Source organism: Gallus gallus, chromosome 7, assembly GCF_016699485.2.
Source record: "Gallus gallus isolate bGalGal1 chromosome 7, bGalGal1.mat.broiler.GRCg7b, whole genome shotgun sequence".
In the NCBI taxonomy this organism is placed as follows: Eukaryota; Metazoa; Chordata; class Aves; order Galliformes; family Phasianidae; genus Gallus; species Gallus gallus.
In genome coordinates, this window is record NC_052538.1 from 18,743,389 (window position 1) to 18,759,622 (window position 16,234).

At 36.5% G+C, this 16,234-nt stretch overlaps 1 protein-coding gene across 3 annotated transcripts in view; it reads left to right on the forward strand.

Annotated features, from left to right (window-relative positions):
* The window catches only part of STK39 (serine/threonine kinase 39), an 84,078-nt gene that overhangs the window by 35,935 nt on the left and 31,909 nt on the right, over positions 1-16,234 (forward strand). For all 3 annotated transcript variants that reach the window (XM_015289691.4, XM_015289690.3, XM_040704188.2), the window contains exons 11-13: positions 13,093-13,215; positions 13,330-13,362; positions 14,706-14,773. In XM_015289691.4, coding sequence (XP_015145177.2) covers positions 13,093-13,215; positions 13,330-13,362; positions 14,706-14,773 — 224 coding nt within the window. The remainder of the gene's footprint in view (positions 1-13,092; positions 13,216-13,329; positions 13,363-14,705; positions 14,774-16,234) is intronic.

Sequence of the window (16,234 nt, forward strand, 5' to 3'; positions counted from 1 at the left end):
AAAAACAGAATTCATACTAAATTACTAAACTAGTACATTTGCTATGTTATAAAGACTTCTCCAAAACGCTGCTGTTTCTTCTGACAAAATCAGATTAAAATTCTGGACTCCGTCTGGAACATTGATAGTGAATATGATGCAGAATTTACATAAAACCTCTTGGTTTTGGAAGGCAGAATTAGGAGTGTAGGGAATTACCTGCACTTGTTTACAAGATGCTGATGTAGAAAACTTAGTCTCTAGTTTGAGCTGCTGTCCCTTCCTCTCTTAAGCAACGTTATCTTGGAAAGAAAAGACTTGGTGAAAGAGTGGAAGAAGGGCTTTGGAGAGGAAATTCCTCAGACTGCATGGGCAGTTGATGTGCTGAGCACCTGTCTCTGTTTTTTAGCATTTTTCTCTAGTGATGTAGGAACGTGCTCACTTCCCCACTCCCTCTTCGACTTTTAATATCTTTGGTTTTTTCTCCTCTCTGATTGCTCCCCTGTATTCCATTTGTAACCTGTGAATGTATCTAAGTGTTTGTGGCAGTTTTCTTAATTCATGGCTCTGCCTCCCTCACTCAGTTTTTCTCAGAGCCACATTCATCATTTGAGCATGATATTGCTTGTGTTTAACTAGGAAAGCAAACCAGTAACCAGTATCATAAATATATTAAAGCAAACGGTGTTTTTTGCATCAGACTTCTGTTCTTTAATTTGTGCTGTTTTAATCATAAAATAAAAAAGGGCACTCTCCAATAACAAGTAGAGATTTAAGGAACACTTATGCAATTTCAAATTATTCATCTCCTTCATACAATGTTATTTCATGAAAAAAATGTAATGAACTTGCATTTCTTGATGTTAAGTTAGCAGTGTAACTAATTCCAGTAGTGAGTAGAACTGGTAATTTACACAATTCTAAAGTGTGAATTACTTTACACTGTAAAGTAATTCCTATCTTAAATGACTTAGGTGCCATTTCAATTTTTTCAGTCCTTTCTGCAGTGTTAAGGAATAAACAAATATTTGTGAATTTGTATCTGTGACTCACAGTTTGTCCTTATTGACTTATCTGACTGAAGGTAATTATAAATGTTCCATAAACATAACATTGCATACTTCAGAGCAAACAGCAGTTTTGCAAGGATGTGCTGGATAGCTGTGAATACATTAATTCTAGCAGAGGTGCATTTAATATTATTGAAGAAAAACAATGTAGGTTCCGGTTTTGATTTATGAAAGCCTGACCCCAAAGTAAATGAAATATTTTGACCATTATTCTAATATGAAATTTTAAATGGAGTAACAATTTGTCAGTGTTACCATGTTTTGTGGATACCAGTTACAACTGACATGGAATTAAAAAAAAAAAAAAAAATCACTTAAATTACTTGGAATTGAAGGATTTGATGTTCTTGTATTCTGTGATGTGACATAAATGCGAGAATATTCACTACTCTTACTGACTTGGGGCATACAAACTAAAATGCTGATGATGCTGACAGCTGCTATGGCTAGGTCACCTTGGAGTACTGAAATTCAAAACTTTGAGACTTCAGAACATGAAAGATGTGTACATCAAAGAGCATATTTGTTTCCTTGTTTCTGTATGTTCTTCATTCAGAAGGTTCTGTTGTCTAAAGTATGGAATATACCCACTAGAAATGCCTAAAGAAATTCTGCAGAAACTGCAAAGCTTTCAATCATCTGTGTCCTCTCAACCTGTGCTTTTTACATAAACGTAAGTGTAGTTGTACAACATAGAGAAGTAATAATGATTGATTTTTATTTAGAAGATAAATGGTAACTTCTGTTAATGTTCAGGGTTCGGTACCTAAACTTTTCTGCAGGTATGAATTCTAACCTTAAGTGTTTCCATGACGTGTAGTTGTGGGCGGCATAGAAGCCTTGAAGCTCCCCATAAAGTGAAAGCTGAAATGCAGCAAACCTCCACAGTTGTTGCCAAGGGAAGGGACTTTATGCAATCCTGAGTGACAGCTTGCACATCTCAATTCTGATTCTAAGTGGAGAGTTTAAAATTAGCGTCTGGACCCAAAAGGCTGGAATTATCGTAGAATTACTTTCTATGCCATGTTATATACTTGCTGGTAATGTCTTAGGCTACCCTGCAATTAAAAACAAACAAACCAAGAAGAAGCCAAAAAAGCTCGTTCCTGCACATGAATATGAAACATTTAAAGTTAAGCCTAACTTCTTTTCCAAGTGGGAGAAAAATTAAAACTAAGGAAGACTTTTCCTGTATCAGAATTTGTATAATTATACAGAGTGGCTTAAGAGGAAGGAATGCAAACATCAAAACATCATGTAACTTTAATATCTTACCACCTTCATAGTTCTTACAGAACAGAACTACTTGGGTGTTATTTTAGAAAGGCAGTGGTACATCAGAATAAAAATGAAACTTCCCAAAATAATAAACTCAGGGGAACTTAATAGCCAACAGTGAAGGGATTCAGGCATTCACAGACATGAGAGATGGGTTAAATGAGGACTAGCCATCTCCTGAGGAAGCATCTTGTCTATTGAACAAAGGATGATATATACTTGTGGGAATTCAGGCTCTGTCTTGTACCTCAGATTCTTTTTGCAAAAATGTGATTACAGCGTAGATGTTATGCAAAAAGATTAATGTTCTTCTGTGTGAATTCTCCAATATCTACCTTTTACTTCAAGTGCTGAGCTGCGATTAAATTTAGAACTGTTTTAAGTAAAAGGTTTGTGCTGTGATTGGATAAATGTGATAAGCTGATTTCCGTCATTGCATTGGAATGCAAATATATGCATAGGTATAGGGATTAAAATTTGTTTTTGTATTTTAGGAGGCATTCAGGAAAGGTTTGCAAGAGAGCTGAAGGCAAAATTTGTGAAACCTGATTGCTCCACAGACTTAAGATGTTCACAAAGGGAGCTGGTCTGTTTTTTTTTATTTTTTAGAGAAATAAATACATACAATAAAATGTGCTAAAACCAAAACTGTGGTCTGTAAATAGGCTATTTCTAATGTATATATTTTTTCCCAGTAAAATAATAGGAGCAACTGGCAGGGTGAATTCTTTACACTGAAGTTGTAAGAGAAGTGAAGCTTTTGAGATTTGTGATTTAAAATATATGTATATACACATACATATATATAAAAAATAACATATGTATTTTCAAGTGGGCAGCAGTGGGAGAAGGGCAAAACTGAAAAAAACTATCTATCCTGTCAGTTACCAAGTAATACTGGCACTTTTTAAAGCCTATATTTTTCTATAGGAACTACGAATCTGTTTATCAGTGATGTCCTTTCTCCTGCAAAGAGCCATTACCACAGTTTTGTGGAAGGGTAAAGATTGGTATCATTTGACGGGGTTCCTCCTTGCTTCTAGTAATAAACTTGTGTGCTACTATTTAATGTTTACATCCCCTTTTATTATGTTAAATAGCGACTGATGGATCCAGTTACTATTGGACCCATAATACATATATTGTGTATGCCAGGTTTGTTATTCAAGCTTTGTGGAATAAACTGTAGTTCTTTATGTTGTTTCTTGAGAATCACTGGGCAGTTGGAATCCATTGCATGTATCTATTTATTTTAAAGAAATAGGGGATGTTTAGGATCTACTTTCTGTGGCTTAGAGATTGTGATGGATCTTCAATGTGTGTGTTCCAGGAACCAGTGAAAAGGCATTGATTCTGATGATCGCTCTATAAAGTTTCAAAATCACAAATGCTTGAAGTTTCCTAGCCAGTCTTTTCTCTGAAATTTGATTGAGGCATGTAAGCATAATTCTGCCAAGACTCTGTTTCTGTTATACTTATATATTCTGTTATATTTCTGTTAAATAAATGATTCTGTATCAGGGAATCTTTCTGAACACACCAGAAAAGCAAAAAGTTGCTTACAAATGCACTTTGTCAGCTTCTTTTGGAATTCCTTTTGGGGTTCTTGTGTTTATTCATGTTGACAGGTTCCCATTTTGTCTTCAGTCTGTTCACCTTTATGCTCAGCATTAATTCTCTCTTTTTCTGTCACCTCTTTTACTGAAAGAACTGGGGTGTAATTGATGTTACCGCAGGATGAAGGGGCAAAGCGCTGGTTACTCCCACACCTGGGAAGTTTCATGTGCCAGGTCAGGTGATGGTAACTGTGTGTTCTTAGCCTATGTCAACTCTTTTGGAAACTTGAGCTTATTTTTTCCTTAAGTATAGTGAGATTTAGTGGTTTTTTTTGTGACACATTTCACTGTCCTTGAATCCAAAAACTGCTATACTTCCATATGCTAAAAAAACTACTTGAGACACTATTTTGAAATGTGTGCAGCTTTTCCCTGCCATTGCAAAAGTTATTTGAAGTAACGATGATAAATATTTGAGAGCAATTGGGTGTAATAAATAGAGAAGTGTTCTTAAGTGTAAAATTTAACAGTATGATCTTTGTAATAACAATTTTCTGAAATAAAATCTCAGAGCTTTTTGATGCAGTTGGAAAGGTACTGTCACAAGGAACAATCCTGTAAAAATTTGTGCCTTTACGTAGAATCATTTCCTCTCCTCCTCTCCAGTGTGCCCACTGGTTGCTCACTAGGGGGTATTTTAGCCTTAGTTTGAGGCATGTTGCCAGACTACTACTAACTTCTTTCACCTTGATTTTTTTTCAAAATTTCACTAAAATTTGGGAGAAAATGAATCAGCTGTCTTAGAATAGGCAGAACACTTAGTTCAACAACTCTAAATGGCACCATTTTGTTTTCTGAACTGATATTTGTATTGCATTTCCTGTAGCTGTGGCTGTTGTGTGTTTGCTGTAACTATTAACTAATTTTCTGTCACAGAAGTGGTAACCATCTTGGAGTAAAGAGCAAAGCATCCAGGAGGTCTTCTGCTGGTCAGGGTGCCTTGAGGAGAAAGTCTGCCTCTGGAAGAGGGAGGAGTCTTTGAGGACTTCTTTCTCTTCTGTGTCTCAGAGTAAAATCTTGGCTCTTATTAGAATAGGATGCAGATAATGAAAAACATGTTTAAATAACTAAGTTGTCAATCTTGCTCTCTAGGGCGTGTAGGATTGTGTGTGTCTTGCATACAATTCTAGCAGATGTAGCTGAATGGCATCAGCAGTAGAATAAAAGCAAATTTTGTCCCTCAAAGAAGCTAAGCTAGCTTCTTTTGATGAGATGTAATATTTCCAGAAGAATGTGTTTAATTAAATAAAATTGCATTCTGTAGGTATGCAAGTGGAAAGATTAGTATAGCATTTACAGTTACGTAGCTAGAAGGTATAGATCAAGATTAGGGTTCCACAAATATGACTTTAGGTGTAAGGTGAATCATGACTGCGCATTTGCTTCCTTTTAAGAATTTAGGAACAAATTGCTTTTGTGATCTAAGTTACCTGTATATGGAACATGATAAGCTTATGTGAAACTGAAATGTTTAATGCTTCTTAGCGCTATGAATTTTGCGTGCACTGATGCATCTTGCTTACTTTACCTTCAGGTTACCTTTTCTCTTTTTTGAGTAAGAGTGAAAGATATAAATCTGACTGGAATCCCACCCCAACTATTCAGTTACTATAGAGACTTCAGTAGGAGTAGCTTAAGTAATGGAAATACTGGGAAAATCAGTATGGTTAGTTCAGTAATCTTTCAACTGAATGAGAAATGAGTCAATAGATGCATGAAATTACTATAACTAAACAAACTGAGTTTATATGTGATGTAGATGATGCACTGTGCCATGTTTGTAATGCAGTAGTTTTTTATGCATGTATGCACTGGTGTCTCTCAGTGTGTCATTTTTGTTTTCAAAAATTAGATGCTGAAATAAATTACTAAATGTGTAAGTGGGCCAAGTTCTTTGCTTATTTGAGGAGCTCTGAATAAGGAAGTAGAAAGATCTTAACATTCAGAAAATATTCACTCCTTTCCTTGTCCCACTACAACAATTAACTTGTGAAGAGATTGCAGAAATAAAAGAATCAGTGATGAATAATAGATTCTTCTTTCCCCAGCCTCTTTAATGTTTACTTACAGCAACTATATCAGTGCTTAGAAGACAACAATTTGTTTTACTTCCTTATGTTGTACCTTGTTTTTCATCAAGCTTTGGGGGACGTAGGCAGCTTCTGCTTTCTGTTTCTAGAGTTCTCTCTGTAATGCAATTTTTGAACTAATTTTTGATGATCAGGATTTATGGTTACCATGTTCATTTGCTTAAGCGGGCTTTCTCCTGGAAAGCTTATAAATATTATTGTATGTTAGGAATATTTATGATCTGTATCCTCCTTTAAGAGGATGAGGACAAATAGCTTTGCCAACATAATAATTTATTCTTCTGTCTTTTTGTGACTCTGAATTACGCTGAAAACCAGCAAGTGTGTAAGCAATAATAATTTGATATTTAATGTTTTTGTGATAGTCATTTCTTTTCACTCATTATCCAAGCATACTGTGTTCAGCTGGTGTTCATATTATCTATTTTGAAGCTGTGGTGGTTTTGATGGTGGCTTGTTAAGTTTTTCTTCATACAAACTGTCTTTAGTTACAGGTCTGAGCTGCTTCTCTGGGTGCAGTTGAAGTGCCAGTCATTCAAATTCATTTTTTTATTCCCTGTGTGCTCCTTCTGATTTATGTGAAATCTGTTTTCTAATACATGTTAATTTGTCTTTGTTAGGCTCAAGGCTTTTGTTGTTTACTTTATTAGCAAAAGTTATGAATTAGCGTAGTTCAATTTTGGAAAGAGCATTTAGGTTTTTTAAAACAATAAAACTCAAATTGGAATTGCACATGTTTTTACTTGTTTCTGTTTCCCTCTGAATTATTTACTGAGAGATAATCCTTGCATAAAGAGCCATCAGTGCTGTGTATTTTGACTAAAACTGACAGAGAAATTGCCATTGTTTAGCTACTGCATTCCTTGCTAAGAACTTCTTCCTTATTTTAGTAGGAATATAAAAAGTTTGTTTTGGTTCATTGTTCTGTCTCAGATTTACTGTATGAACGTGGATAAATCACTATTTCTATCCTTTGTAAAATGAGAGGTTTGCACCAAGCTAAGACGACAAATAGGATGTTTTGAACTGTTGTAACGCTGTCACCATAGGGGCCAAATACAAACATGCTTGCTTTTATCAGTCTTGCAGTAGAGAAAATCCAAATACTTAAAATATTCCAAATGCAACCCCTACAGTGCACTCTTGCTGGGACCAGCGTTAAGATTGTTGTTCTTATTCACTTTTTTTTCCCCCACACTGATTAATGTAGTAAAGCAGTATGTTATCTGAGGCTGGTTGGTACTTGTGCATGTGGAAGGCTTTCTCATACTCCCTTTGACCACGCTGAAAGAAAGATCACCTGCATCACTATCTCAGAAAGGTATTCCAACTACTTAGTTATGATTGAAGAATCTATTAATGACTTAAAGCTATTCTGCTTCACAAATGAAAGTTGCAAACAAGTTTTGGTCTTGTCCAAAGAGCCAATGTTTTGCTGATGTGATTTGTTCCAATCAAATGGTAAATGATCTTTCATTAGTTTCCTTGTAGGATAGAATAAGGAGGTCTGTCTTTAAGTGATGCTAGCTTAGAAACAAAGTTAATTTTTGAAGTGTTGGATAGTAGAAGGAAAGTAGAAGGGGAAAAAAAAAACCACAAAACAACACATTCTGGATGTGAATGAAAATATGAAGAATATGGAGAAATTCAAACTACCTATACTACCAATGGCTGATTTCAGTTGAAGACAAGCATCCATTCTCATGCTGCTGAACTTCTCTGCAAATTTCAGCGGTGATATGTATGACTGGAAAGTTGAACTACAGTCCACTGACCATTTTAGACTTGCATGTGAAGGTCTGTAGAGATGTCTTCTCTCCAGCAGATTGAATCATGAATTGTAATTGTGATAGAAACTGTGGATTCATTCTTAATACCTCCATCCCCACCTTCTCTTCCCTCACCCCAAAGAACAGGAGTTTAACACAGTACATATGTTTTTAGGATTGTTCATGTGAATGAAATGCTACATTTGATTTTTATAAGATAAAATCAGATTATCTTGATTTGATCTCTAAAGAGTAAAGTATCATTGAATCTCATTGAAAGTGTTGATAAACAGGGCACAAAATATGGACTTTCTCTGTTGATTATTGTGTGGTATACTTCAAGGCAGTACTCAAGTTATGCTTTCAAATCATACTCATCTTGGAGACTGTCTTTCTTTTGTCTTGTCTTTGGGCTATTTTTACCTCCCAGGATATACCAGAAGAGATGGGATAAATGCTTCGTCTTGCATACGCTTGACTTTGTTCACTCACACTGGTTTACATGTAGCACTTTATTTTGAGAAAAGCATCTAGTGCTAATTAGAGAGTATCTTCAACGTGCATTTCAGAAAAAAATACTTCTGTAGAGAAGAAGCTGGGAGTCAATCTCTGTCAGAAATGCAAGAGATTGTCTAAGTGGAACTTTAGATGGCCTGTGAGATGTTCATCATGTTCCATTGTCTGTGGATTTGAGTAGGGATATCCTTGTTATTTGAAAATATCTTCATGGTGTTATTGCTGCCTGTATGTGTGATCTCCTTAGATCTGCTGCTGTTTCTACCATGTTTTCCACATATTGCAGTGATCCAGAGAGATTATTGTGAAAGAGCAGATGAATATATTGTACGAGTGAACACAGCTTTCTATAGCTATATATTTTATACACTTCAGATAACTGTCAAGTGTTATATAGCCATCAGGTCCCCATAAACTCTTGTAATCGCTCCTGTTTTGGCCCATTGCAGTGTTTTTTAATGAACTTTCACATGCTGCAGAGTTTCAAAGAAGCTTACACTGCCCACTACCCAGGGAAAGAATCTAAGCTTTACCACAGAGGATGGCAGTTGGATAGGAGAAAATTGGATGACCTTTCCCTCCTCTCCCCTGATGGGCCATACTATACTGTTTCTGCTACAGGTGCATACCTGTGGCACAGTTACCTGCTGTTGTATTGTGTAATGTGAATGTTTTACAGGCTACAGTTAGTACATATATGTCTAACTATTCTTCAGCAAGATGTTTCTGTCTATTACACACCTGTTTTTGTAGACTGAATGTAAATGGCCTTCTCCCAGATGACTAGTAACAGTACAAGAGGAAGTGGCCTGAAGTTGTGCCAGGGAGGTTCATGCTGGATGATATGAGGAATTTCTTCTCAAAAAGAGTGGTGAGGTATTGAAACAGGCTGTCCAGGGAAGTGGTGGAGTCACTGTCCCTGGAGATGTTTAAGGGAAGGGTAGACGTAGTTCTCAGGGACACAGTTTAGTGGGTAATACTGGTGGTAGGTGGGTGGTTAGACTAGATGGTCTTAGAGGGCTTTTTCAACCTTAATAATTCTATGATAACAGAACTTTTGTGTGAATGTCATCTAGAAAAATACATAGGTTGCTCTGAAAGAAATGCCACCTATTTATTTCTATGGGAACTTGTACAGATACTTATACTGTCTGGTCTCCATAAGTGTTCAACAAGCATGAGGGAATGTTAATGGGTGCAATTTTTCCATGCAGAGAAATTCAGCTGTGCTTATTGTATCTGTTGTAGGTACTCTGGAAATAAATAGGAGGCATTACTTTTAGAGCAACCTGCATAGACGTATATCCTTACTGCTTTTGTGAATTTACAGTGCTTTCTTAGCACAGATGATATCGAACTGATGTCTGAAGTTCATTCAAATAGGGACAACTACTGAAAATGGTATTCCAGTTTCTCATCTCACGCAAGCTATAGTGCCTGTGTCAGCTAAATTCAGGAGCTGACTTGGTTGCAAGCTAACCGTGCTCCATATTAATTCTTTGATTGGGTCTTCTGCTCTGAGAGCATAAAATGAAAGCATGAGGTGATTTGGTGTGTCACGCTGTGCTTCACTGTAAGGAGTTAAAGTAGACAATTGTGAGAATCCTGAGGCGATCCCAGTTTCCTTTCGTTGCCTCACTGCTTAAACAGCCTTTAGTGTTTGACATCAAGAAGGGCTGTTTCAATTGGTGAATCTTGCAGAAAATTTGTTCAGAAAAGTCAGTGTTTCTCCAGGAGTGATAGCTTGAATCTGCTCAGTGTGCAACCACATAGGTGCCAGGAGTTGTAGGATTGTGCAGCCTAACTACTAGGTTATCTCAACTGCATTATTTTTCATCCTGTAAGATGCTTCTCTGGCTGCCCCAAATTCAAAGATTAGAAAGCTTTGTTTGCATACTGTACGTTTTATTCCTTTACTTTTTGCAGTGTGTTTTATTCTTTTGCTGTTTTTGAAATGCAAGTTGAGGATGGTAAAATGATAGTGTTCTTCTAAAATACTTTGATGTTACTACTTATATATATTTTAATAAATGTGCTCTGAAAAACGCACTGAAAATCTGAAGAGAAACAGAACTACTACTGGTATTAAAAATCTGATAAGTATGTATTACAACAAATTTAGTATAATTCCTTCTGATGTGTGATATTAGTGATATAGGTTTATGATGGGGAAAAGAGAAAATTGATTTGAGATTTGAATAGATTGAGTGTTTTGCTACAGCAGAGAGGTATGATTTCCTTTGAATGTGTGTCCTGGTGGGAAAGAGTCTGATGGATGGAGTGCAAGTCTGGACTTCTGTTTTTCTGCTTTCAGACACCTTTCAAGAAAATCATTTAATCTAACACAGTATTTTATTTTGAAGTAACTTCTTCTTGAGCCGTTTGTTTATTGCTTATTAAAAGGCAATCTATTTAAAAGCTTGAAACGCAATCCATCTTCATCAGTAAGCTTTTTCCTGTGACTCACTGCCAGCATCATTAAGCGACATTAACATCATTCTACTTAGAACAAGTTTCCGGAACAACTGAAAATGGGTGCAGAAGAGATTTTGGTTAGTACAAGTAGTTTGTGATTGTCTGGGAATTATTCTATTCTATCTGAAAAAGCTTGTTTTTGCTTGTGGCTTATATCTTCCCTGTAAGTTAGCATATAGTTGTTGGGAAGATATGTGTGATGTTAAACGGAAGCCCACATCAGGACTGTTCCTTGTAGGACAATCGATAATTGCAAGCACCATGTGAATTGCCTGCTGCCTTCCCTTGTATCTCTGGTAATCCCTGATGATGCAGACAGTAAGAGCCTATTTATTGTGCAACTGGAGCTAAGAGGAGTGCATTAGAAGCCTGGTTTGAGAAACAGGGAAGGCAGTACAGAATTTGCCGTAAAGTGACCAAGTAGGATATTCCCCTAATATCCTATGTTTTTTTCATCTCGGTTACAGAGGAGTGCAAAATACAGAGAATTTGGGTAGGGTACTTTTAATGGATTCTGCAGGGGAGAAAAGTGAAGGGGCAATATTGTAAGGACAGAGGAAGGTGACTATGGAAAGGTGCTGAGACACTGGAAGCTTCCCCCCGTCCTCTAGTTGAGGCTTACATATGAAATAAAGGAAGAGGGTTAAAGAGTGTAGGTGGAGACACAAAGATACCTGCTTGTGTATGTACAAGGTTTTGAAAGAGGACTCCTGAGTTCGTACTTTTGTAGTGTAAGGCCACCTATCTCCACTTTGCATTGCTCCAAATCCAGTAGAGAAATAGCCACCTATTTCTCTCTGTTCTATCAAAAGAAGACTGAGAAGGATTAGATTAATACTTGTGTCACACAGTTTTCTAGAGGGTCAAAATTCTAGTGCCCTATACTGTTTTCACCTGCCACACATTGTGGTCTGTAGCAACCAGAGGCATTTAGAGTAAGGTTAGTATCAGTTTTATTTTTTATGTAGGTTTTATTAAGTTGGAAAAAAAGGAATATTTTAATCAGAAATCAGACTTTTCTGTTTTAAAAAAACATGTTCATTACTGTTGTGAGAGATAGCTCTGCTACCAGCTATCTAAGTGGTGGAAAGCTCATCAGAAGAAGTTAAATCCTTGCACTGAAGTATGCTGAGCATGACATCAGAATGGACAGGAATCTGTGAAACCAAATTTGAACCAGGCAGTTTTTGGCAGTATCCACAATAACTTACAGGATGTATGTAGAGTTTTGAGCTAATGCCATTTAGTTCATATCAGAACTTCATTTTAAAGTTAGCTTATTAGGTCTTTTCCAGTAATTCCTTTTGGCCTGCAACTGCTTTTCCATTTCTGTCATGTTAGTTCTTCCTTCTGTCGGCTGTGAACTGTGAACACCTAGTATTCCTCTTTCTCATGCCAGTGTACTGTTTTTCTGAGTATGTCTTTTTTTTTAATTAAAAAGAATATGCTTTAAACCTTTCAAATTCATAGTACAAGGATGCTTACCTGTATGAACGTTTGAAGTTGAGCGGTGTGAACTGTATCTAGTATTTTGGTTCAGTGATGTAAAATAATTAGAGAAGCACCATTGGGATTTCTGATTATTGTGCCGTGCTTCCAGTGATCTTACGAGTCTCATTAATTCATGACAACGCATGGTGAGAATTGCTGGATCTTCCTCTATTTTGCTCAGACTGAACAGGATCCTGGGAAAACAAATGTGTTGTCAGGCTCGGAAAAAACAAGATGGCAACAGAATTTGATTCTTAATCTTTTTTGCTTATGAGGTCTCTGATCTACTGCTTAATCTACAGATGTTTTTCCAGTTAGTTTGGTGCGGTACATGTCTGCCTACCTTTTCACTCTGAATGCGCCTACTTTTTTTTTTAAAGAATTTTACTTATGAACTATCCTTAATGCCTTTTACACATTTCAAAGCTGTTTAGCAGAACAAGCAAAGTTGTCAAGGACTGTATTCCAAGAATAACCTTATTTGTGTAGCCTCTGCTTCCTTGAATTACTGCCTTGAAATGATTTCGTTTGTACTAAGCAGTTGTCATCTACTTGAGCTTGTTCTGAAGCAGCTGTAAAATACCTCCACCTTCTTTTTCCTATATGAATTCTGCATGGGTTAGTTCTTCCCAGTAGTTCAACAGTGACTGGCCCTTGATGTCAGATATAATTCTAGTGTGCTAGTGAGTCCTCCAGAACATTTAAAAAAACCGTATAGAACAAAAATAATGAAGAGCTACTGATTCACCCGGACAGAGTTGAAGACTTAAAGCATCTATTTAATGGAGAACACTTGATATTTTGGTAGGTTAGACGAGTGCCAGGTTCCAGTGGTCACCTCCATAAAACAGAAGATGGAGACTGGGAATGGAGTGATGATGAAATGGATGAAAAGAGTGAAGAAGGCAAAGCTGCTGTTTCTCAGGAGAAGGTAACTTTTGTTTGTGTCAAGACAGTTACAGTTTGCAAGATGTTCTGTTTTAATTGTTAGTATTTCTGGATCTTTAATGCATAAAACTCATGTTTCACTGCATTTATTTTCTAGTCACGAAGAGTGAAAGAAGAGGAGAACACAGAGGTAAAAATGTATCTTTCAGGCTTTTTTTTCTTCCAAGTGTTTGAGTGAAGGGATTTCTCTTTCAAGTTCTCTCATTAAAAATGTGAACTGAAGGGAAAGTGTTGGTTTGATTCTGCAGCCTTGTATGGCAAGTGCTTATGACGACTGAGCTTCATGTAGCTGGGCCTGTAGAAATTAAATTGAGTACACACTGGATAAAATGGATAGAAAATTCAAAGTGATGTTATTTTCCTGCCCAAGAGAACTGGTTAAGATAAGTAATTTGGCCATTTTTAATGAATCTTCCCAACTGGATCACGCTAATTGCTGCCTTTTGTCAGAGTGATAATGGCTCTTCTGGAGTAGCTGAAAGATCTCCAAATAATTTTTCATTGTCAGGATATGTATCACAGTGTGTAACTTGTAATTAAAATTCTCGGTGCTGTATGAAGTAAAATAGCTCAGTACTATGGCATAGTGGATTAATTCGGAGGAATAAAATTCCATGCTGAGAGCATAGGAAACATCAGTGCTGTAAATAATGGCTTAATAAGTTGAGTACAGCCAAGGTGATCTTCTAAAAATGCTTGTTCCATGGGTGGATGATGCTTGCCAGTTCACCTGCAGTTTTAGAGGCTCTGATTTGCAGTGGTGGCACAGAAATCTGCGCGAAGAGTAATGGTTTCCTGCTAGATTTGGTCCTGCTAGCTTCTATGATGACCCCAGTCTTTCGGTATCAGGGCTTGCTTACGTAGTACTTCAGTACCTGTAGAAGTTGCCAGTCAGGGCTGAGATGTCTTGGGGCCCATGCTCTGTTCCTCATGTTTCTGTTTTCTCATAAAGCTTGGGAATTCCTCTGCGATTTCAAATCAATATGTACTGGACAGAATAATACAGTGTGAGGTAGGAGTGATAGTTTGAAAGATGTGTATGATTTCTCACTGGAAGACATTCCCCAAGCTGTGAACCCTGCTTTGTTACACTGCTAGTCCTTAGCAGATGGGTAGATGTAAGACTTCATTATGATCCAAAATAGTTAGACAGAAATAATGGGTATAGTAGCTTTTTACTCTCACTGTTTGCATGCGATTTAACAGGTTACTGGAGTTTTGATACAAAGTGGATTAAAAGCTCTCCTGCTCAGTTCTTTCATATAGGCCTTGTCATTTATATCTCTGTAATTTAAATCCAAGAGTTTTACTGCTATCAGCTATATTTTAGACTGATACTGAAAGTGTTTAAAAGGTTTTTGAGTTAGGGGATGTGTGAAATATTCTGACATTGGACTGTTAGTATGGCAAGTACTTCAGGATTTTTTTCTTTGGCGTCCATGATAATGCTTTTTTTGCTTTTTTCTTTAATAGTCTCAGCCTGCTGTTAGTGATGAATATAGTGAAGTTCCATGTGCAGTGAATCTTGTCTTGAGATTAAGGTAAGAGGTACTTGTATTTATTTTAACATTCCTTGTAAGGTGACTTTATTATTCTTGATTTCCTTCATTACTTTCATAATATTAACATAAAATAAGTGTTAACCTCTTTAATCTCCCGGTATGGTCAATATGAATAGTGTTTCTGTGACTAATTGCTGTCTTTTAATTGCTTACTGAAATAGAGTAAAATGAAAAGCAGAATATGAATGTGGCTTCAGGCTAAATGTACCCTTCATTAAGAATTTTCTTTCTTTTTTTCCTTTTTCAATACAGGATCACAGTGAGAGATTTTTAATGAGTTTCTTTCACACTTCAGCAGTCAGTCTCTGACAGAAATAAACCATAGCTGTATTACAAGTTGCCTACTCAGAGGGTTTTTCACTGGCAAGTTTGATCAGCCACTGTAGGGAAATGACAGATATTTTAGAAAATGGATACAAACATGTTGTCTGACTTTAAATTTATATACTGTCAAAATGAGGCACCTTTCATGAACATCCATTTCAAGCTAAGAATTGATAATGCTTAATTATGGAGTTTTAATTCTTGTGTAAGAAATATACTTATCTTGAGAAACTGGATGGCTTTTTTCTGTATTTATAGCTATATTCTTTAAATGGCTAATTTGGTTAAAAAACTTATTGCCACTTGCTTTAAAACTCATTTTCATCCTCTTTGTGTTGACAAGAAACTATAGTCTCTCACGGGCATCCTAATCACTTATGTGAGTAAATGTTATTTTTATGCTAACAAAAGGATAAAAAGACAAGTAGAGAAATATTTACAAAACTCTGGCCACTATGTTAGCAGAAAATAGTAGATTAATGCACGGTGAGTGGCTTTAAAACAGTAACTGTAAAAACCGTTGATAATCACAGGAAATATCTGTATAGAATGACTGCCAGGTTCCAAAATCTATTATCTCCCCTTTTTTGACTACTTTTCCAGTGACAGCTGCAAAAAATTGGCTGCCAAAGGTTGTTTACTGTAGGGAGTAGTAATAAATTTTATTGTAGGGAGAGAAAAGACTTCAAGATTATTTGGAATCGGTTTACTTGTCCCATTTACATAACAGCCCAGTTTATGCTATCAATATTCTTTTTCATCTTTCTGCTGCATACAGGTAGATGAAACTATTTACAAAACAGACCAATTTACACTGCCACATGGAAGTACTCGTGAGGTGCTTGGGTATTTTTAAATTATGCTGAAACCTGTAGAGTGATAAGCTTCTACCCCGTTACCTGCAGTGTTGGCATATCTAAAGGCCAAACATTTTAGCACAGTCAAATGCCAGGGATTATGCTTTCTTTTTTTTTTTTTTCTGTAGCTCTTAAGCTGCAGAAAGTAGAGTTTCCAGACATCTTATTTGTGTGTTAGGAACTGAAAAGTTTCCCTTAAACAAAACAGTCACAAACAGGAGATACCTTCTGGGGTCTGGGAGCACTCTTGGCTGTTTTT